Genomic DNA, 24,456 nt, shown 5'->3' with positions numbered 1-24,456 from the left:
TCTCTATAATCCAGCATGGATCCAGCTGTTCAAGACATACACCAGGCACCTTGGATGAAAAACAATTTTGAACTAACCACAGAGATCTTGGCTATAGTAGCTTAAAAACCTGAGCTGTTCGGCCAACAGTGAGACCAGAAAGTGAGGCCAAGGCATTCCATTGTGTCTGGAGGTAGAACAGTCCCGCTTTTAAGTTTCAAGTAATACAAGATCCTAGGGAAATGAACTTACTTGGCAATTGATAAATAAGGACACAGCATTTTCATTTTGTTTTTAATTATGCACTACTGTGCAATAACCCATCACTTACACCAGCCGAACAAGGAGTAAGAAAATAACTGGCTGAACATATTTTTAGCAAGTAGAAAACTGCCAAAAACACATGATTGACAATAAGCAGCTATTTTACGGATGCAACAGAGGCGGGAGGAAACCCATTCCACACACCTTTCAATTCACACCATCACCCCTTCAGAATCACTAGCGGCAGTTCTAGACATAGGAGAGTTGTTCTACTCGTTTTAGAATATTCTGTCCTACTACCATTGGTATGAGTACTAAAAGTACCGAGTATAGTAGTTGGCGTACATCCAATAGTACTATTATAGTACTGTCATAATCTAGTATCATTGGTGGTTGTACTAATAGAGGCAGGATCAGCATTAACCAGTTATGTGCTGGTGACGAGCTCAGCTCGTCATGAAGCACGGTTGAGCTGTGCTCATGACGAGCTGAGCTCGTTATGACCGTTGGAACGTTCACACGCGGGGATAATTTCCCCGCTGTGCTGAACATTCCAAATAGGGTGTGGTCGTCATGAGTGCAGCTCCGCTGTGCCTCATGACGAGCCGAGCTCGTCACCAGCACAGCAGCGCCGCGCGCCGCCCCCCTGCCCCCCGCACAGCGGGGGAAAACACCCTGCAGCGAAGGGGTTAAAGGTGGCTCTCTTGATAGTAGTGGGGGAGGGCTACTTTAAAGTGAGGAAAAATTAGTTCCTGATCTTTACACTGAATGAAATGTGTTACTTTTCATTTTTGACTTCATAAATTGAATGGAATGTGACTATGTCAATCTACAAGCCCTCCCAACTCTCCAGTATTGTTAGAAAATTTACTTTGCGGAGTTTCGTCGTAGGTTAAATCAAAGGCTAATAAATAACATACGACCAGATCCACTCCAAACTTATCACCTCTTTAAATATTCCAGTCAGAGCTGGCCAATGCACTGTGTAACAGGCATCACTCAAATGCGGAGAATCTTTCCCAAAAAGGTCTCTTTCCGGTCATTGCCAAAAATGTGGCTACGCCAGATGTATGGATGGTGCTTGCTGTCAACTCTTTAATTCAGCTAAAAAAAAAAATGGAATTGTGGGTCCTCATGTAAAACGTAACTTGTGCTATGTAAAGCGCTCTGATACCTGATTCGGTTCGGGTCTAGTTCGCGCTATATAAAACTCTACAAAAAAAGAAAAAAATTGATAACGGAATTATGCAATGGAATGCGAATCTAGAAGGGATTCATTCAATAAAACAACTTGTGTCTTGGCACTTAAACACACATCTCCAGAACCAGCACTCAGCCAACTGAGACAACTTAATGATGGAGGTCTAAAGTGAATAGACTGGGGATTCGACTCCAGGGGAAAATGGACAACACGAGAAATCGACCCCAATAGAGCCTCCACGGCAGTAAATGATTTTCAATTTTGTAATGCGGAGACGTCATTCACCCTTTGACACTGGCTGAAATAAAAGGACTGATACTGTGTTCCTCACAATAGGCCCTTATTTGCTGCTTAAGAGCTAGATAAAGGCGAACAGCGAAGGGCAGAGAAATTAAACATAGCTTAGCAAGAGTACTGCTCAGGGTACCCTAGAGTTAGCAGCAACCAGCAGCTGTCCATGGCTAACCTTAACTGACGTCAACATGCACGATAGCCTCCGGCATACACTTTTAAGCCATTTGCAGATACAACGGTGCCCCAGAAGACTACATACAGCAACTCAAAGTCCAGAGCAGCACTGGGAATAGCTGAGCCACCCGGTCACATTGTGCAACACCACTGCCCTCTCCCGCTTACCGACACCATCTTCCCCTCGGAAGGCATGAAGGCCGGCCGGTTGCTGAGCCGCAGCTTGGTCTGCAGGGTGTTGAAGTTGATCTCTAGCTGGCACTTCTCTTGGACCTTGGGGGGCTTGTGGAGGCGGCGGTAGTCCCGGAAGTCCTCCAGCTTCTGCTGCATGGCCTGCATGGTGTTCTCGGGCGCCCGGTTCTCTAGCCAGGGGATAGTGCGACGGATCCACTCCAGCAACTGTGAATCGAAAGACAGGGCACGTAGAGAAGTGAAGTCCAGAACAATACACTTGAATGCAAAATACTGAACTGCTTGAACCATTCTGAGAGCACCATTTCTTCCACTGACATCTGAAGGGCCTGGACCAACACCACAACATAGCCACATACCAAAAACCAGACCAGAAAGTTTCTAAACATATGTTTTTTTTCTTCTTTTTTACATCCGGCCACCTGGGAAATCACCAACAGACTTCCTGCACTAGCCTTCAGCCATAGCGCGCTCCTCCCGTTTTTATGTAGCCCCACCTACAGCGACAGCATTTCACTTCAAGACATTGGGATACAGTTTTGTGCTCTTCATTTACACACAACTGTAATGTGGCAAGTCATACCACCTCAAGTGCACTGACACTACAACTTCCATAGTGCATCAGGGTAGTATGTAAAGTCCCAGGACTGGAAACTTGGGGACTGATCGACTACTGTACTGGTAACAAAAAGTGGCAGCAAATTGCCCGGCAGCAAATTGCCCACCAAATTCTTCGTGGCAACAATTTTTTTTGCAAACCGATCTATGTACTAGTAGGTTTGTTGGCAAAAAAAGGAATCAAGGATAGTTGCAGAGTAACCAGCCAAATTATTACTGACTAGGCAGGGTGCAAATTGTGACTATCCGTGATGAACTACCTTCACGGGGAGGGTGGCCTGCAAGAGACAGAAGACCACCAGCCCCTGAAACCATTTCAAAATGGATTTTCTTAAAGCAGCTTGAGTTCCGTAAAGGAACAGATAAAAAAGATTCGCCATTTTGAAAACCTTTTGTAAGAGCAGACAGGGGTCCCCAGGACCACAATCTACTCCCCCTGATGCTTCCTTCATGATTCCAAAGAGGGCGGTACTAATTTTTAAACCCATTTAACGATTAGGAAAATCATTTCAGAACATAAGAAAATGCATTTAGTACATAAGAAAAAGCATTTTACAGTCGCAAATTCTTGATGTAGCAAACTAGAGGGGTTAGAACTTGTAAAAAGATTTATAGCGCTAGCCCTTCGTGACCACAGTCACTCTACTGATCTGCAACGTTTGCCTTCTCTTAAAAAATATGCCACTTGCCCTCATGTTTGTGGTATCAAACACCCTGAAACAAAATAAAACCTCTGGTCCAACCCCTCAGAATTAGCCCAAGCTAGTGCTGACCGCTCTGCTGGGTAGTGAACCACCAGACAAGAAATGTTCAAACAAATGTGGACGGTCTCTTTAGAAGAAAAGCCTACAGCGCTCACGCGTACAGCAGACACTTACGTCAGTGGCCAGCTTTTCATAGTCTTCCATGAGCTGCTCGTTCTCCTGGTTGACCGCCAGCACCTTGCAGATGCGATTGGCTGCCGTTTCAGCCTGCACAGGGGAAAGAGAAACACAAAAGAGTCATTGCAATGTGGGTCTCCCCCAAGGAAGGCAGACTGGTCCGTCTAAGGTATGTATCTTGCGGGAAAGGAGGCGGGCAGGGTGAAAACTATTGGTGGTGGCATTGAGTGGTTACTGAGTGAGGTATTGGGCAGGGACCATGGTCTGAGGCACAAGAGAAGAAAGAGCAAGGCAAATTAGTTAAATCATTATCAATGTGGAGACGAAGGTAGGCTGAGATCTCAAAGTTCACAACTCTCACATACTTGGCACTTACAAAAACCACCGAGAGCAATTATTATTTTAATATAATAAATGGGCTTATGTTACGTGCATTCCACACAAACTTCCAGTTGAGGTGGGGTGAAGACTGATATTTGCCCATCGGAACTGGCTTCTTGAAATTACAACGGATGGATCAAGGGCAACTTGAAGCGAACGGTACCTCAGCCGAGGTTTCTTACCTTTACACCAACCCTATACGATCTCTAAACAAAGTTCGATTCTGGGTAACCACCCCATGCTCAGACACTTGAAGCTGTAAATGACAGTACAACTGGCTTTTACTCTACTGAACTGCTCTTAAGTCTTAAAAGAAAGATCCCTCCAATGTCTCATTCATCCACCTCAATGAGGGAAGAAGCAGAGATAAAACACTGGGCCAAACAAAGGGTAGAACACTTTCCAAAGTGGATGCAAATGTTCATTACAAGGACTTATCTGCTTGCCTCTTCTGGTGTACACCCGAAAATTGACCAGAGCGGGGCCAGGCCTCCTGCAAAACTGGATCAGACAACGCACTCCTCTCCGAAGACGTATCCAATAAGCTCTCGTGCATGTTAGTTTAGTCGGCGTAGGTATCAGAGGACTCCTCCTACCCACTAGGGTTCAAAACTTGTATCTTGATGGTTGCCTATTGTGCTTGGAGTTTTAATAATGATTTCAAAAGGATCACAAGATCAGTAGAACTAAGTGCTTATTTTTGTGATCTTCACCACTGCATTAAAGTGTCACCTATGCCAATATGCACCTTAAACACACACAAGTCTGAGCAACAAAACTACAACCATCTGTGCTACTGCTTTACAAATCATCGGAGACCGAGCTATTGCAGTCTAGATTCCATCCATCATCCCACAGTCTTTGTGCACACTTTTCAGAAAGTTTTCAAAGTATTTGCTCACTAGATGCAAGTGCTTGATAAAGAGTTCTGTTCACGTTCTTTGATCAACGCTGTCTAGCAGCAAAGGCTTAACAAGTTTTTGAATTAAATCCATGTATCGTTTTTAAACAATTATGGACACTTTAAGGAAATGACTTTGAAAGAATTCTGTGCAAGTAATTTGGCATACCTTTTACAAAGATGTCATTATCTTTTGCAAAGCACGCCAACAAGTATATTCACCTGTTAAAAAAGTGTTCTTTTCAAAAGATAATGATCATTTTCATGTATGAAAAGAGTTTGCAGTTTTTGGAAACCATTTCAATCAATTTCTGGTCATTGTGTGGGGGACATTGTGTCACTGGGGGGAGAGGGAGTTGGTAAGTGCCAGCAACTTGTCAAACTCCAGACCCAAAGTAAGGCATTAGGAGCTCTTAAGTGACAGAAAAAAACATGTAATCCATAAACTCCTTAGGGCTGTTACCGTCGGTCTCCTGGTTTGTAAATTTAGAGGATGTAAAATGTAAATGATGGAAATCGGACCAGATGAATTTATTTCTTAGCGAGAGGAGACCTCCATTAAAATTGCTAAATTTATTCCACTAAAGCTAGGCATAACCTGATCATATGGATAATTATCTCATAATACTTTTCAGACAATAAACCTCTGTATCAAGAGATTTCCCATTAAGTGGTTGAATGAGGAATTTACATGGAGCCTTTGTAATAGAAAATAAAAAAAGAAATTAGTCTTCGTCATCAGACTTTGATGTCATGAAGAAACAAATCAAACTCCTATAATGTATATGTTAGGAACAGTATGTTGATGCATATTAACCACCCACAGCCTTCATTTTGGAACCAATAGATCTTGCTTGTAAAGATCAATAAAGAGGGGTACAAATTGAAAAGAACACTTTGTTGTAGTATGTAAAATTATCTCCAGAGAAACAATTATGGCACTTCTATTTCTTTCATCCTTTCATTAATCTTACTAGTGTAAGACTGTTTAAACTACTCCCAAATATTTAACTGGCAATTTGAACATTTGTTATTGTGGAGGGGGCCAGACTATCTTAAGATAAAAACAGCCATTTTTGTTCATGTTATATATACATTACAAAGTAAGCGGATGTCTATCAAGAGTAGGGAGGTTTGTATCAGGAATATTCAAAGAATCTCATGTCGGGCACATCAAATGTGTATCTGTCTAGGGCACTACGTACATAGAGTTGATATAGGACTCAATAAAATAAAAATATAAATTGGATTATTAAGTGCAATTCTATTTCTTCTGCTAGCTCATTGAGAATGACTGAACATTATATCTTAATTTATCTTGAAAAGATTACAGTATTGGGCTTCTATAGAGTGATAAAAAAAGGACCCGGCTGATCCTGATGCTGTCATATTACTGTGAACGGGGTCAATGAATGGGATTTTCGTTGGTGCAAGAAGAGCCGGTGGTGAAATTAACCAAGCGAGGGCAAGTAGTGATATTAGCACATAAGAACTGCACCTATAAGTATTATTCAAACTAAAGCATGGTTAGACCACCTATGTGGTATACGCCATAATACAAAATCCGTAAACACGGGGTCTTTTATGCGGTGCACTAAAAGGGATGATTATGTTCTTTTTCTAAACAAAAAAAATGAGCAGGTTTCTCCTGTCTCCGACATTCATATGAAAGTTGTTAACACAGATCGGCTTAAGATACAAGAGCTATTCTCCGACCGTTGTACTTCTGCTGGCTTTGTGTTCTCAGACAGACCAGGAAAAAAAGCAATTGACTATCTTACTGTATAAATGAACATTGCGGGGGCATTTCTGTGGAAATTTGATGTCTTCTGAATTGCATCCAACTTTTAATTCTAGCAGATATCAGTCTGCCCTTAATGCAAAACTCTAACCACAGCTCTTGCAGCTAAGCCTTGCATCTTTTGTACTCCGCAAAGGGGTTATGGACAGGCGGTAAACATTGCATGTTGCAATAACCCAGCCGCGCTGCCAGAACACCACAAGCTATTGGGGCCAGATGCTGCCTTTACAACTTTGGCTGAAGTTACTGAAAATCTGGATGTAGGAATGGCAATCCCAGATTAGTTCAATTTTGATACTTTAAGGACACACTTCCACTGGAAAAAAGTACTTAATATTTTACTTTAATTTGATATCAATATGGTGGTTGATAAAAATGTATGGAGAGTATTTCTGGTAAAGCTTACATTTTATTAACATAGGCTCAGTTTTCTTTCATCTAGATGGTATTTAGCTCTTTGATGTCGGAGTTCTGGTTCCAGTAAGTGCAACATATAAATTTGTGAGAGCGACTTGTAGCCTGGGCGTGGCCATCTTGGAGTGATGTGACCATTACTGATTTTACAAGACGGTAGCTTGGAAACAAATCTTGCATTGACGTTTGACTGTTAAACATATGATAAAGCAACAGATACAACAGCAGCTTGCAGCCCTTCCGATGAAACAATTAAAGAATTAAAATACATGTGATAAACCCTCAATTCAACACAGTTAGCTCATAAAACAGTAAGTAAATAGATCAACACATGCAAATGCTTAAGAGAGTTTAGTGTTGTCAGAATCGGAGCAGTTAGAAGTTTGCACAAAGTTCCAGGGGTTAGATGTTTATTTGAAAAGGTTTAGGGAAAAAGCAGTCGGCACAGCAATGCACGCGTCACATCAGGTCAGACAGAGCCTGTACCTTTAAGGTAAGGGAAGGAAAGAAGTGCAAAGCTTATCATGTGACTGCCATCAGGAAAAGTGAAGTCAGAGTATCTAAGAAGGAAAGAAACACAGTAACATATTTCAGAAAAAAAAATCCTCATCCAGGGAGCGAGTGCCGGCACCACAAGCATGGAGCATCATCGCTCAACTATCCGAGAGCGCAGCATCGAGAATATGAGGCAGGCGTAGTATCTAAAGCAGCAGTTTTACACACTCAAAGGGGTCATCCATTCATACACCCTACCTCAAATTGCAAAATTAAGATATCGGTGTTCTAATAAACATGGTCCAAGTTGGTCATTTGGCAAACAAACAGGAAGACGGCTAGATAAACGGATGGGCCACAAAATATTCAGTTTTTGCCACAACACTGTTTCACCTACAATGTAGCTGTACATTGCTCCTTTGCATTTAGGATTTTCAAAATCTATGAAAGGCATATCAAATTCCTTTAAGGTGGACATTTATGCTATCCAGGCTCTTTGAAAGCAATTAAATCAAATCAATGAAGCTTACAGAATTTCTTTTCTGAACAGATCATATGAAGTTTGTACTTTTGAAAGAGCACTTTAAATTACTGATCACAGCTGCCCATCAGCATCACAGATCACGCGCCCTTCTTGCTGCTGGAGCTCATGAAATTTAATCGCACCTGTTCACAATCCTTACATTTCAGAGAATGTATTACATTTTGGTTTTTTTCTGAAAAAACAATCTAAGTATGGCTCTTAAGAAATAGGCTGTACCCGATAAAACAATCTAGGGGTGCTTTAAATAACAGCATGCATCTAAACTCTGGCATTATTTTTTAACGTTCGATTTGGTAAAGGTTTGCTCTTCAACGTGGTTAAGGAAAATCTGCTCAGCGTCATTTATTGTCGTAAAAAACACATTCACTAGTTATTAACTTATTTCTAACCAGGTTTCTAAAGGCTGCTAAGACAGGCTCAGAACAAGTAGCTTGCAGGTGTTGAGGCCAACCAGCAGGACCCACTGGTAGCTAAGCGGCCAAATCGCAATCTTGCTTTTTTGTTGGAGAGCGGAGGAGCCATATGATGGTTTGATCCTGTGTCCTTGTCTGCCACAAAGAAAATCAAGACATCTACACCACATACATTTGTAAAGCTGATTTACAACACCGGAATAGATGGGCACATATTATGAGTATGTCCTACAAATATGTGTGTGGTTTACTGTATGCGTAAAAGAAGCACTGCTCTGCAAAACACTCATCCCAGATGAAAAAGTGATTAAATTGTACCTGCTACCTATTCGTTCCATGCAACACTACCCAATAGGTTCTTCTATTCTTGTATTACAGGAATCTGTGCTATGCATTTCAGCCCAGGTCTTGCCTTCTGACTTAGGCCTAATTTGCTACTGGGATTTTTTCCAGACAAAAAGGCACAATACGACTTTGCCAAAGGACATACAAATGAATTGTTCTCAAACACTGTGTGTTCCACAAACTTATAAAGCCCTCAACCATAATTTTATAGAAGTTTATACATAAAAATTAAACATCATGCAAAGATGGGAAAGAACAGCCAAGAAACAACGCTTTTTTTTTTTTTTTTTTAACAGGCATCACCTAGGTGAGATTGCTGTGCATTTAGGGATGGCACTGAAAAGTCACTTGCGTCAGAGTTTGTCTTGTAGCTCAGCGTGGCCGGGAATGATCAGGAAAGGAGTCACTCTTGACAGTCCGAGACTAGGAAAGCTCAGCCTGGTCGGGAATGATCAGGTAAACAGTCACTCTTGACAGTCCGAGACTAGGAAAGCTCAGCGTGGTCGGGAATGATCAGGGAAACAGTCACTCTTGACAGTCCGAGACTAGGAAAGCTCAGCGTGGTCGGGAATGATCAGGGAAACAGTCACTCTTGACAGTCCGAGACTAGGAAAGCTCAGCGTGGTCAGGAATGATCAGGGAAGGAGCCGCTCTTGACAGTCCGAGACTAGGAAAGCTCAGCGTGGTCGGGAATGATCAGGAAAGGAGTCACTCTTGACAGTCCGAGACTAGGAAAGCTCAGCGTGGTCGGGAATGATCAGGGAAACAGTCACTCTTGACAGTCCGAGACTAGGAAAGCTCAGCGTGGTCGGGAATGATCAGGGAAGGAGCCGCTCTTGACAGTCCGAGACGAGGAAAGCTCAGCGTGGTCGGGAATGATCAGGAAAGGAGCCGCTCTTGACAGTCCGACACCAGGAAAGCTCAGCGTGGTTGGGAATGATCAGGAAAGGAGTCACTCTTGACAGTCCGAGACTAGGAAAGCTCAGCGTGGTTGGGAATGATCAGGAAAGGAGTCACTCTTGACAGTACGAAACTAGGAAAGCTCAGCGTGGTCGGGAGGCTTTGGGAAGAAGCCGCTCTAGACATAACTAGACTCAAAAAGTGCAATAGAATTGGGATTAGTTTGGAACAAAGTCACTTAGAAAGGGCAGCATGGTTGGGAAAAGTCTGGGAAGACTTCTCAGAGAGCAGAGCACGGTTGGGAGAAAAGTAACTCTTGACCTAACTAGACCTGTATAGTGCAGTGTGGCCGGGATGGGTCTGGAATGTCCAAGAGTGGACACAAATGCAATAGTCAGCTGGGGGCGTGGGATATTCCAAATAGTTTAAAATGGACAGTAGGAGTTAGCGGTGATGGAACAGTCGGAGAGCTCTCAAAGTGGTGGAAATAAAACTAGCATGTGGTCAGGAATGGTTTGTGAGATCGAACTATAGTACAGCATGACCTAGGTGAGAACAGTAGAACCAGGAAGTAAGTGCAGAGAGGGTACGAGACCATGGATGAAGGGAGAACTTAATGTGATAAGGGGTGGTCTGTGGGGAGGAACACTTTGAGGATTCAGAGTCACCAGGATTGGTCTGGGTGAGTTTTTGGTGGTCAAGGGTGATCTGAAAGAGCTTCCTGTGACCCTGGTTGGTTTAAGAGAGCTTCCTGTGATCAAGAATGGTCTAGAAAAGTCCACTATGGATAAGAACCTTCTGAAAACATTTCTTGTGATAGGATTTGGCCCAGGGAAGACAACTGGAACGGTCTGGGAGAAATTCCTGCGGAAAGGGTTGACCTAGGAGAGTAAACTGTGAGTTAGGTCTGGAAAGGTTCCCTATTGACAGGAATAGTCTGGGTGAAATTTCACAGAATGATCCGGACTTTCCCAATGCATGCCGAGAGTTCATTCTAAAGAATAGCGGTTAAGTAATGGCTGAATGAGACACACTGCGCCAACACCTAACTGCATATTTTAATAGAACATCCATCACACATATGAATGATGATAGCTTTTATTTGATCTCTCTAGGTTCTAGGCTGGTTGGACACAGGTGAGGGACTAGTGGGCGAGAGTGGGGTGTGCAGTCTGGAACACATCTCACCTTCTGTGCACCTGAGAAGGCGTGGTAGTAACATGAAACATAGGTCATTATGGCCTTCTCATCCGGCCTTAGGTTGCCTACAATATCTGTGCAAAGAAGGAAAAGAAGAGGTTGAAAGGGTACAAGTCAGAAGCAGCAGCAGACACAGAACCAAGCAACACCACAGGAGAGAAAGTGGGAGGACATTTTCCCAGCATGCACCACAGGACACGCTACAGAGACTCCATGCAGAGAGCTGAAAGGTGAAATCAAATATATGGCAGACCAGGCCAGCCCTGGGCTCAAAATGGCACCCGCCCCAACCCTTCCCACCTCCCACCTCTGCGCCCCTTTTAGCTAACACACACACACAGGAAAACAACTTAATTGTTTGCAAAATGGTGATGCCCCCATCCAGGATAAACAAACGTTCTTTCTGAATGGGATTTCTCAATGCCAAGTGAATTCAGGTCTTCCACAAGATATTTTTTAGCACCTGTAGCGATGCTGATCAGTCGGTCTTTGAGGTGTTTGACTGGGGGTATTGGGGACATAGAAAGGGCAAGGAGTTTATCTACAAGAGAAGGGATTTACTGAACTGGCAAGGTGAAGTAGTGCTGGATTTAGGAATGACAAATTTGAGGATTTTCTTGAGAAGGATATAGTAATTGGTGATATCCAATTGTGCACAGGAGAGGTGCTGGCTGAATGCAAAGTGGCGCGGGCTGGATCCTGCCAATATTGAGAATATGAAATTGGGTGGTGTAGTTAATGAACGTGGAGAGGAGCAGCTGTGCTCAGAGGCCGGGCCTCTCAGCACACTCTTATTAAAATGGTATTGCATTTCTTCAAAGACTATCACCCAACCTTATTTCATAATCCATAATCTAACCACGTACTTTTGTCTGTGGAAAAGAATATCCAATTAGGGAGCACATCTTCAAAAGCCAATGCAGGGTGGCTTCAAGATTACTTTGGAGTCTGCATCATTTATTTAGCACCTGCAGTAATGCAATCAATATTTATCCTGTTTCGCCTTCAGTGGAAGAAACCGATGCTCATTCGGTTAATATTTAATACAGTGGACGTTTGTGAATGAATATTGCGTATAATCTCACGAGACTCCGCTCACCAAGAAGCGACCACTATATGCAATGTAAAGCAGCAGCAAGATGAATTACATGCCTTTTGAGCACGACGCTTGCCCGAAGCTGAACCTTGTTAATTATTTACAAGAATGTAAAAAAAAGCGTAGAAGGTGCCACTTTAATGATAATAGGTTTTGTGGTTTGTGAAGTTTGCCTAATTACTTTAAAAGACTAAATATAATTTGTCAAAACAAAGTAATCAAGTAACCTCATCTGTTGTAGAAATGGGCTTTGAATGTTACAGCAAGTAAATAAACTAACAATATCCACCGGATGCTATCACAGAAAAGAAAAAAAAAAAATGGTGTTCTTTGACAGGTGCAAACTCCAGAGTGTTTTTGACCACAAGATCAATACAAGTATGTTCGACCGGGCACCTTGGTGTGAGTCTCCCTTCCACTTTTAGCTGATGTGCCTCAGATGTTTTGATGGTATCCGCTGCTCGGGGCACCGCGCCACGGCCAATCCGTGCCGCAGTGCAAGTGCTCCCAATATAAAGTGTACCGGTAATTGATCTCCATGATTGGCTCATTGGATTTACGGTCAGTCCCCAGTAAAGTGCACCAGGAGTGCCAGGGCTTGTAAATACCAATACTGCTAGTGGGCCTGCAGCGCTGGTTGCGCCACCCACAGAAGCAGCCTTTTAAAATGTATCTAGGGTCTATCATTGCAGAACCTGCGTGCAGTCTGGTACTGTCATGCTGGCTGGGCAAGTGCACACACATGCCAGCCTCTAAACCTTCCCTTTACGTCATATTAGTCACCCCTATGGTAGGCCCAAGGGCAGGGTGCATTGCTTCGAATGTTACAGCAAGTAAATAAACTAACAATATCCACTGGATGCTATCACAGAAAAGAAATAATATTTGTGTTCTTTGACAGGTGCAAACTCCAGAGTGTTTTTGACCACATGATCAATGCAAGTGGAATCCAAGTGTGTGCAAAATTTCTCTGCGAACTCGCACCTTTCTCACTTTGGAAATCCCAAATAAAACATAAGAATAACATCCAAATCTAAGGTGGGGTTCATTTACCAGAGGCTCTGTTTGCCAAAGAAGTACAATTTTAAAAGTCATTTAACAATTACTGATTTGTTTTGCCCGGTTTAGAGCTTATCAATGAAATAAGGTTGACATGCTTTGTGAGAAATCAAGCTGTAAGGCTGGCTAAAACCAAACAACTTCAATGTTTTGGTGGAGAAAAAAAAGACAATGCTTATAAAGTTCAAATAGAACTTAAGACGTTCTGGTATGGGGGAAAACACATTTAGCAGGGAACCTCAAATACTTTTTAAGCAGCTGTGGAATAGACAAGATTCCGCTGCCATTTCAAGCATTTGGAACCCGAATAAGCCACTGGTGTGGATGTACACATCCACCTTACGTAGCAGATCTTGCATGTTGACTTTTGGACAACAGAAACTCTTGCTTTTCAGAGTAGCCGATTCACGAGGAACCTTACAGCAATAATAATACTGGCGTCAATAAGAACTATACTTGCTTTGATTGATTGATTGATTGTGGGTTTCTAAAGCGCTAGAATTGACTCCCGAAGGAGTATCTCTGCGCTGTAGACCGTTGGGGAACCAGTCCTGGCTTTCCCTGTGAGATGGTCCCTACTGGGTATCTCCAAGGTGAAACCAGGCATCCCCGGCGTATGTGGGGGGCCGTTGTGGAGATGAGTCAAGCTAATGCCCATAGTTGCCGAGTGTGATCCCTAGTTAGAGTAGGCACAGAGGCGAGAATTATCGAGTCCGTTGACCCTGGTCCAAGACCCTGCCGCTTCGGGAATTGAACCCTGGTCCCAGGCCGTCCTCTGCTCCCGGGTCTGCCGCCTCTAACCAGTGAGCCACACTACTCCACCTAGCACTTGCTATTACATGGTCACCAACATGCTTGACAGAGGCGTTAAGACACCTAACTCAATGGTACTCAATCTGTCAACCTAGGAAGAATGAAAGGCGCGGAGTTCGGGCTGGTGAGGCTCAAACCTTTAACTTGCAGGTTTGCACACAACGCTCAGTAGTGAGAGCTGAACTCCGTTACTTAGCTTTCAAGACTACTTTTGTGGGTTTATTTGCATGAATGCAAGAGTTGCCATGCTAGAATGTAGTTCCAAAACATTTCAATTTCCTCTGGATAAGCAAACCCATTTAATAAACCAAACTCCTTGCAGGAATTTGTAAGAAACATGCTTTTTCTCACAGTACATTAGCGGCGCAGCACTCAGTATCTTAAAGATCACATGTGCTATGCCAGTAGCCACTGACCCACTGTGCAAAATCTCATAGCAGAACAGGTGGCTCTGAAAAGGACCATCTTATTGCATTTCACTAAGTCCAGAATACAGCATCTCGAAGATCAGTGAGGACTGAAAATTGCAAGTCTTCCAAACGAGAAAAAGCTATCTTTTCAGTGTCTGGGCTCTCGAATCCAAATCTGGCTACATGAATTTCAAGTCCAATTTTATGAATGACCTCCAAGTTCAATTATAGAATCAATGCTTCAAAACATAGAACTTATTTAGCTGCTCAAAAAATAACTGGCTATTGTCCTATATACTGATCTATAGGGTATAAGCCTTCAAATGACCAATTGCATAGTTTCACTTTATTAATCTTGATTGTGCGCCTCTTTGTACCAGTTAAACTACTTGAAGATAAAATGAACATAACAACATGATTACTCATCCTTTCAACTCCGCACAGTGTACTAGTGCTAACTTACAAGGCTATAAGCACAACATATTTTTTATGTGATCAAATTATTTCCTTGAACGGTTAGCCAGAGTTCATCAGTCTTGCAGCTCATTAATTGAATATTACAGATAAGACAGCGCTATTGCCAAAAAAAAATCATGCTGCCACCTCTGTAAACTGAAGACCACAAACAGGGGAAACAAATTGAAAAGTCACGACTGTTAGGTCTGAAGTTAGTGAACAGGTCGACCATTTGCAAGGGCGATTTTATATTAAGGGGTGTAAAGATGTTTGACCTGTGAGGTAGAACCATACTTCAGATTTTCTTCAAAGGCTTCACAAGAGGTATAGGGCCTAGCGTCACTCGTACACTCATCTGCCATTTTTCCCAAAACCCTAATCCCACTTCGGTGCCACTTTGAGAAACGGCCAACTTGGCCACACTAAGATACCTAGCAGCTACGGAAAAACAGGACAGACAGAGAGAAAGAAAGGTCGGAAAGTTAGCAACAGGAACAAAGCGCCACATGGAAGAGGCGTGGACTCCAAGGGATACCTTCTGTGCTCCTGAGAAGGCGTGGTAGAAGCTAGACACGTAGGTCATGATGGCCTTCTGGTCCGGACGGGCAGTTCCAACAATGTCTGTTGAGAAAAATCTGAGGTTAAGAGTAGGCTGGCTTACTGAGCTTGTAGGAGTGTTGACGAGAGAGACCGTAACTACTAGAGAGGTTAGGAGGGCCCTCACACTGTATGGATGGCTCTTACAAATCTCCAACCCCCTCCCAAAAAAATAAAAAATTCACATTGAAAGGAAGCAGGCTCATTAATGCCATGTAGGGGACCTAGGTTTTTGTCTTTGGTCTCTGTGAATGCCAAGATCTTGGTTGAAGGGCAGTTGCATAGTGAAATAAATATCAGATCTTATTTTTTGGACACGTGGGCCAGCAATGCACCAGAAAATAGGGGGCCCATGCAATTTATTAAGATAAACTTCAGCTGGTGTTCATTTTATTACAGAATATTGCTTGGAGTTGAAATCACCTTCAAAGGAGGATAGTAATGTTCGTGTATTCACTTCAGTATATGAATACGGCCTAGGAGGAGCAATTGTATTTATAAAGCACTTACTACTCGTGACGAGGCATTGAATCGCTATTCGGCGAGTTGCACGCACCTGTGACACTGACGAGGGTCCTCTAGTATACTGAACAAGAGGACATAACCACTTCCAGACATTTAGGACAGTCAGATCCAAAAAGTATGTTATTACACTGCTTTCTGCAGATCTGTAGAGTCAGCACTGTAGATTTACACTCTCGCCTTGCTCCTGCCCCGCAGTTATCCCTTTAGTTTACCCCTGGCATTTCTGAAGTTAGCTACAGACTACGACAAATCTCCGAGTACTGCCGTCCGACATTAAGGAATAGCCGGCTTGTTTATATGGATTTCACCTAACTTGTATTCTAATGCACTGGCAATTGCTGCCTCTTTGAGACTCATGCTTAGGGGAACAGTATTCCGCATGCGCAAATTACAGTCAGGCAGACCCCGCTTACCTACGCATGCAATCCCCACTAATCACAACCTTAGCTGGTGTAAACCTTTCTTTTGGTTTGAACTCCTTGTTTTCTTTCTTTGTTCCTTTCTTTTATAAATTAAGGCACCTCTCTGTTGCTAGCCTGAAAAATGGGACAGGAATCTTAAGTTCTCTGATTTTCCCAAGATGGATAGATCTGCCTATCCATAATAGTGGAACTTGTGCGTCCAGGGAATGCCTTGGCCGTACTGAGCTTGAGCGAGTGTGACCAGCAAAAACAAACTCCACAAAGGGACAAAATGGCTAACAGTCGCCTCATCTTTCTCCAGCCCGGCAGTGGGTACATGCCTTTTTTGTGACACTCTGGACCCTCAGCAGTTGCTGACTGGGCACAAAAACCTTTGTTAGCGTGTCTCAAATTTAGGACCCATCAGTTTCATGGGATGGGAGTTCCATTTTTATTCTTTGCAATTCGTGGATTCTGGCCCAAACGGGTGGTCAATTTTAAGCTTCAGTCTACACAGCTTTACTACCGACAGGCTACACCAACATTGACAAAAACAATTGGTCTATTAGGCCATGACAATGCACGGTAAAGGAAATAAACTGAATAATATAAAGGCAGAGCGAGAAGTGCCGTGGTGGTAGGTCACAAAGGGGCACTCTATCCTTATAAAACGCGTACCTTTATCTATATGGTTATATTGAATGCTAATTTCTAATTATATATGTTTCAACACTTAACTTACTTTGTAATTTTTTTTAAAGACTATAAATGAACTTATTACGCTTTAAGACTCATTCTACTTCAGACCCCTTTTCACAAAGGTCTTTAAAGAAAGCAGAGGTTTTCGATTAAACCCAAGCTAGGCCGGTCCCTTAAGAGGCTGTTGGTTGTTATGGGAGTCGCCGAACACTGCAGCACTTCCCGCTTTGCCATGAAATCCCTTTCTGGCTGAAAGTGAGCTGCTAATCTGAGCCCCCCCCGAGTTACCTTCTGCATCCAGCATCTTGGGAATGTCCAGGTACTTCTCAGCCACATCAAAAGCTGTGTTTAGGTTAGTGAGGGGGTCATCCTGGGAGAGAGAAAAGCAAGCGGGACAAGAAAACGGAAGAGCATTAACACATCATCATCAAATACATTCAAATATATGTAATGGCTGTGACTTTCAGACTTCCCTTTATTTCTAGTAACATGCGTGGACCACTAATGCATTAATATTGCAGTACATGCGGGAAGGTGCACAAAACTCTGCATTTACGCATAGGGCATGGAGGAAGAAAGCCTTTTCATACACCGTAGCTGTTTATTTTCCCTTTTCTAAGAGAAAAGTAGAATCTAAAATTTAGTTTCATTTCTCTCACTTCTTTATGTTGTTGGGTTTGGAAATTAGAACTTCAAAAAAAGACTTATTGTACAAACTAGTTTAATTGCCCTTATATCTCAGCTTTTTTCATATATTCATAGCATTTTCTCACTTCTTCCGTGGCATTTAAAGGTTATGAGGGTCTCGAGGCGCTGGGGGGGGGGGGGGGGGGGGGCGCTACTGATCGAAGAGCCAGGTCTTGAGAAGTCTTCTGAAGGCCAGCAGGTCCTGAGTCTGTCGTAGGCTGGTAGGGAGAGCGTTCCAGGTCTTGGCAGCGAGGTAGGAGAAGGATCTGCTGCCGGCAGTGGTTTTACAGATACGAGGGACTGTGGCGAGGGTGAGGTTGGCTGAGCGGAGGCTTCGGGTGGGGATGTGGAAGCTGAGTCGGTTGTTGAGGTATGTAGGTCCGGTGTTGTGTAGTGCTTTGTGTGAGTGGATGAGGAGTTTGAAGGTGATCCTCTTGTTGACGGGGAGCCAGTGCAGGCCTCTCAGGTGGGGTGTGATGTGGCTGCGTCGGGGGACGTCGAGGATCAAATGTGCAGGGGCGTTCTGGATTTGCTGTAGTCGTCTCAGGAGCTTGGTTGGTGTTCCTGAGTAGAGGGCGTTCCCGTAGTCGAGTCTGCTGGTGATGAGGGCCTGGGTAACGGTTTTCCTTGTGTCGGAAGGGATCCATTTGAAGATCCTGCGGAGGGTGTTGAAGCAGGATGCGGAGACGGCGTTGACTTGCCTGGTCATGGAGAGGGTGGAGTATCCTTAGGACACCCCCGCGCCGCACGGCCACCAGCTGCTGCGTGTGCGGTCCTCCCCCGCTGCTGTCTCAGCCTCGCTGAGCCCGCCCCGATGACCCCGCCCCCCGCCGCTGCTCTCGTGCTCTCGAGTCTGCTGGTGATGAGGACACCATTTATCAATAATTTTTCTTTTAGATAACTTGGTTGTTTCAAGCTCTACAGGTAATGCAGAAAACCTTTAAGGTAATGCAAACTTCGAGTTGAATTGAACAAGATCATAACAATGTGGCCAGATGTTTTTCCTATAACACCACGCGAGCGGTGACTGGAGACTGAATTCGATGTCTGCCAATGAGACTCTGGGTCAACCAGCTCCACGAGGACAGCCATGGCACCTTAAGGGTTGAGTTTTAATATCCTGGGATGAAAACTCTCCATGAAGTCCCACAAATACAACATATGGTGGGTGCATCTGGAGACTGAAACCCCCAAATGGAACATTGTTGCATTCAGACACAACAGCACAAAATGTTGTGCTACTGAACTGGCGGATTTGGGATTTATCAATTAGCCTTTCCAATGCATAATGACCCTGAAGGTCAGTATGGAAATTCAGAATGATGTACCCTACTTTGACACATCATTTGACTTTGCATTAATTTATTGACATCACTGACCCTCACAGTTACAGGTGATGCTTCAAATTAAGATCGTCCTCCTGCAATCCGAGTTATGCTTTTGGGTCAACTTCAAGTACATTAAAATGCTAGCAGAGAGCTGAATGTTTCAGGCGGTGGTCCCCGACTATTTTGAAGGGTTCTGAAAAGTTGTATGATGCAATTGATGTGCCATATCAATGTGGGAATAGAAGTGCCATCTTACCAGAGTAGTGTCCACAGCCTTACTCTTTAAGACATAGATTATTTTATCCTTAACTGCCTCCCTTCCCCTATAGACACAATCTTTATTGTGCATGACCCCCCCATTGGCCGCTTTTTCCCCCAGAACAACGATAAAATGAAGAATAAGCCAGTGTAGCAACACCGGAAGCCTGATAGCACAGTCTACGAAACACACCTGTGAATTCAAGAACCATACGCGACTTTACTGAAAAGCTAATAAAAGTCCAACATTACCCTTTAGAAACGCAAAAATGTCAGGTAAAGAAACTTGCTTTACCTTTCTTAACTTTCCATAGTCTATGAGCTCTGGTCGGTGTCTGTGAATGAGGGCGCAGAAGCCAAGGCCATCCTTCCAGCTGTGGGGACACAAAGCAAGCTTTAAGATCATACGGTCACATGTGGCCAGAAGGGACTCGTTATCCTATATGAAAGTGGGTGGTTTTGTGCAGCGTCGGCATGGTGTGGTGTCAGCTTATAATTGCGATACGCAAGTTTGGTATTACTTTCTTTGCTCTTTATGTATAAAAGAAGCATATGAACACATTTTTACCAGTAACATTTAGAAACTTGATAAAAATAATTCTGTTAAACACAGATTAACTCCTGATGAAGGCTACGGCTATGTGATAGAAGGCCAAAACAATTTTGTTGATGTTCTATAGAAATCTTATGACTGTTTTAATGATGTCACACATTGTTGGAGTATGTTTAATGTTGAAGATGCCAAAATGTGAAGTAGGGCAAGCTAGATGATTATTTTCCATGTTAATATTTTTGATCCAAGGGCCTCAAGGAATCAATTTGTTGGGTATTCTGTGTCAAACAATAATTTTCTAATCAAGGTGTGTAAAAATTGTTTAAAACAAAATTGATAAATATTTTGTACTGAACACAAATAAATAAATATATATATATATATATATATATATATATATATATATATATATATATATATATATATATATATATACACACACACACACACACACACACACACACACACACACACACACACACACACACACACACACACACACACACACACACACAGCTAAACAATTCCCATGGTGGTGACATTTTCAAGTGTAAAACCAAAAATGTTCAACAGTTAATTCATTTAATGAATCCCAAGGGTTTCATTTCAAGTCTTTTCCCAAGTATATATCATAGAACATCCGAAGTCATTGATATTGCTTACTGGAAAATATTTGTAATTAGTAGCATGTATGTCTCGAATACACTTCACCACATCATATTTTAATAATGCATTAGGTTCTCCTATGAGGGAAATATTTAATATTTTAAAGTGCTAACAAGTATGCGTTCAATGCACTTCATCAAAGCAGAATGTAATGCATTGATGTATGGAGATGAGGATTTTCTTACATGCTTGAATGTTTCCTTGAGCTACAACTAACTATTCAAACTCAACTACTCTGTTCGGCTTTGATCTGAACTTTTTTTTTTTCTTTGCTAAACAGAAAAATATTCAAAGGATTCTTTTATTTCTGCTTCCGACTCCATTTCCGGTGTCTTGATCAACCCTCCTCAGAGCCTTTAGATGGCAAGCTCATGAAAACATCTGATCCGCCTGTGACGGTACTGGTTTTTTTTTGGGTGTTCCACAAATTCTCCCTCGCTGTGCGTTACCGGGGGCCATTAATTGGGCTAATGATGGTCAAATAACTTCACTACTGCTTGGAAAGTGCAAAATTAAACGCGAGACAGCATTCTCTCCCAATCACCTCTTAAAAGGCCAGTTCACCTCATACACCAATCATATTTTAAGGTTTTCATTTTATTTTAGTACATTTATTAAGCTTGTACATTACTCCAAACTTGTCTTTTTGTGGTTATGTTGGTATATTGTTGAAAAAATTCAATAAAGTATTTGAAATTAAAAAAGAAAAAAAAGGAGTTTTCATTGGTGGCCGGGCATGTTGGGTATTCCCATACCTTATATGGAAGTTCTGGATATTAACATTCTTGTAGGGGGCGGTCTTCCTCTGACACCACAAGAGCAGACCCTCTTTGGCAGATGTTTCTGTATGGAGGAAGAGGCAGAGAGAAAAAGTCACACACTTTCACTCTAATCCAGATTTAAATCAAAATTTCAGTATTCTGGATTGATGGATCTCTATATTCACGGAGAGGAGCCAGACCCACAAACATGGGGCCCCGAAGGATTCAGGGTTTATCCAAAAGAAGCGTTGTTCTGGAACGAAGATTGTGGTTGTGCTCACCCGCGTGGCTTTGGAACAAACTAATGCGGAGGTAAGGACCTTGGAAGCGGTCGGTGCTTGTTACCTGGTATATACTATTCTCTAAAGGATTGTGATACTATTTGCACCATACTAAGTGATCAAGATTGTGCACTTTAGTTCTTTGCACTATGCACTATACACTATACTGTGACACGCATCGACTCAGTTACCCATTTGTTTGCATGACAATGCTTTTTTTCTGTTTACGTTTTATTTTTCCCTGTAAAGCACTCTTCTAAAGTTTGTGTTTCCATGATCCAACCCATGTGCCATCCACTCCTTTGTGTATCCCAACCCACGTCTACAACTGACCATACTGTGCACTTCTGTTAGAAGGCTGTCAAACCAGTTAAAATAAGCCGGCAAGCACTTGAGTCTGTACCCGCAGCAAGCATTACAAGTGATAGGTGGGCTTCTAGTCATTAGCCTTCCCATGAAGTCGCGTTCTGGGAGGATGGTTCCAAGGAGAGCACCTCCGCATCAGCAGGAAGCGCCGAAACGGTGGGGGATCTGCTGGCCAATCTGAACGGAACAGCGTCAACTTTCATAGGAAGAATAAACCTCCAAGAATGATGTTTGAAGACAATGGGATCAAAGCGGTAAATGGAACATCTTCAAATTTCAAAGGAAGACTTAACGACCAAGGCTAATGTTTGAGGACAGTGGAAAGAAAGTCGTAAAAGGACTCACCTTCTACAGAGATATCTTGGATGGCGAAGCGTAGAATTATGGTCCAGATCATTCCGAGTGTCATCTTAGCGTTGCCATCGACGATTTCTGCAAATGGAGAGTGTACAAGCGTTAGCGGGCAGGTCGAGGGATGTTAAAAACTCTACTAGACTATACAAAAGACGAAGCAATTCCACATGCTTCTCCATATGATTCCAAGCCAAGGACACCAGTAAACATTAAAGGAAGTGTAAAGAAATCAATTTCATTTTTACAAATTTTTTTTTTCTAAATAACTTTTATAAGGACTCTACATTTTGAAAAGAGGAAAGAACTATTGGGCAGTTCAGATCAGGTATTTCCTGCCACCACACCTTGAACAACCACTATTACTCCTCCTCCTCCGAGATCTTGACTATGTAGTCCTCTAGCGAACCTTCTCAAAGCAAGAAATAACGCTGTCCCACTTGTAGGTCATCTTGCGTCACAGTACGTAGTACCCAGTAAGAATCCAGGGAAACTGAACAGAGGATCAAAGAAGCCCACCAGGATTGTGTGAACGCACATACATGTGTGATCACGCCCACTTGTTGGCCCTTTAAAACCTTGCACATCGATTGTGAAATGTTCGCAAATAAAAGGTAGCGGACTTCTTAAAAACTGTTCTCTTGAAACTGGTATTTGTAATAGTATCAAGAAAAAATCTTCAAGAGGACCATTGGATATAATATTTGCCATCTGTTAAATCAAGCTGATCACTGGTCTTAGTCAAGTCAAAACGAGCTTTATTCGATTTTAGGCATATAAAATCATAAAAGCAGTCAATACAAACATCTCATCTCAGTTCTAAAAATACAATGATCTTACATAAAATATATACAAGTTCATAGGAACATTAATTTTATAACATTTTTTCATATTACTTAAGCAATTTATAGCATATGACCTCTGTGCTTAAATAATGCATCACAATATTAAAACTACTCTTATGTCTCCCCTGGTCGGCCCAATTTCTTACAAGATGGAATATTAAAATGCTACCTTATAACTCTTAGATTGGTGGGAATTAGATACAATCATCTGCCGGTACTGGAAGTAGATGGTATCGGGAGAGGATTGACTTACTCTCAGTGTAAACGCCAGTCGGCGGTGTCAATTCTAAAATATATGGCTTACCCCCAGTGTAAACGCCAGTCGGTGGTAACCCTTAGAAAATCTGGTTTGACCTCAGTGTAAACGCAGAGAGGCAGTGTCAGTCCTTGGAATATTTGACTTACTCTTGGTGTATACACCGGGTGGCGGCATCAATCCTTACAATATTTGAGTTACTCTCAATGTAAACGCCGGGTGGTGGTGTCAATCCTTAGAGAATCTGACTTGGTCGCAGTGTAAACGCTGATTGGCGGTGTCAATCTTTAGAACATTTGACTTACTTTCAATGTAAACGCCGGGCGGCGGTGTCAATTCTTAGAACATTTGACCTACTCTCAGTGTAAACGCAGGATTAGGCGGTGTCAACCCTTAGAATATTTGATGAAGAATTAATGTGTTTGAGTAGAAAAATGGTGTAACTTAACAACTGATAAATGTAATCGAGTTAGCATTATTTGTTCAAAAAACAAGAAAGTACTTGATTACCCACTTGAATTAATACGTTATCACGGCTTTAGACAACAAATACTTTGCTATAAACTGGAATTGGTTGTTTATATGTTTTCATAAACTGACAATAAAGAGCAGATCCATGATCATGCCAATAGTAAGTGCTAATCCACCACCATTTTCTTCCATATAATACGCAGAGAGCAAGCGCAGCCGTCAATAGAGCAGCTAGATCCAACTATGGCTGTGTTTGTCCGTGCAGCCAGTGGGCGCGGGTCCCCTTCTCCTAGCCAGTGCTAGAACCCAAGGCATCCTACCTGCCCAATCGTGGAGGGAAATAACAGAAAACCAACTACAAGTTAAAAAGCTGGTATAGAGGAACAAGAGAGCAACCTGAGAAGTTTTAAAATCGAGATACATTCCGTTGTAGGTGGAAAGCAAGTGTGTTCAAGAAATTTGGGTGGGTTCTTGGTAGGGGATGAAGAGAGATCCTGGGGCTGGTAGGGGACCAATGAAAGATCCTTTCAATACCAGAAAACTGCTGATTTGTGTATTTCCAGCTGGAATAAATAGTTAA

General features: G+C 42.6%; 1 protein-coding gene across 3 annotated transcripts in view; it reads right to left on the bottom strand.

Moving 5' to 3' along the window:
* The window catches only part of ACTN1 (actinin alpha 1), a 301,498-nt gene that overhangs the window by 77,824 nt on the left and 199,218 nt on the right, over positions 1-24,456 (bottom strand). For all 3 annotated transcript variants that reach the window (XM_078659463.1, XM_078659464.1, XM_078659465.1), the window contains exons 4-10: positions 22,299-22,385; positions 21,301-21,388; positions 19,622-19,700; positions 17,342-17,423; positions 15,367-15,452; positions 3,601-3,693; positions 2,081-2,311 (exon numbers count right to left, since the gene is read on the bottom strand). In XM_078659463.1, the coding sequence (XP_078515589.1) occupies positions 2,081-2,311; positions 3,601-3,693; positions 15,367-15,452; positions 17,342-17,423; positions 19,622-19,700; positions 21,301-21,388; positions 22,299-22,385 (746 nt within the window). The remainder of the gene's footprint in view (positions 1-2,080; positions 2,312-3,600; positions 3,694-15,366; positions 15,453-17,341; positions 17,424-19,621; positions 19,701-21,300; positions 21,389-22,298; positions 22,386-24,456) is intronic.

This window comes from Lissotriton helveticus, chromosome 9, assembly GCF_964261635.1.
Source record: "Lissotriton helveticus chromosome 9, aLisHel1.1, whole genome shotgun sequence".
NCBI lineage: Eukaryota > Metazoa > Chordata > Amphibia > Caudata > Salamandridae > Lissotriton > Lissotriton helveticus.
The sequence above is the reverse complement of the archived record's forward strand: the minus strand, read 5'-3'. Positions and strand labels throughout refer to the sequence as shown.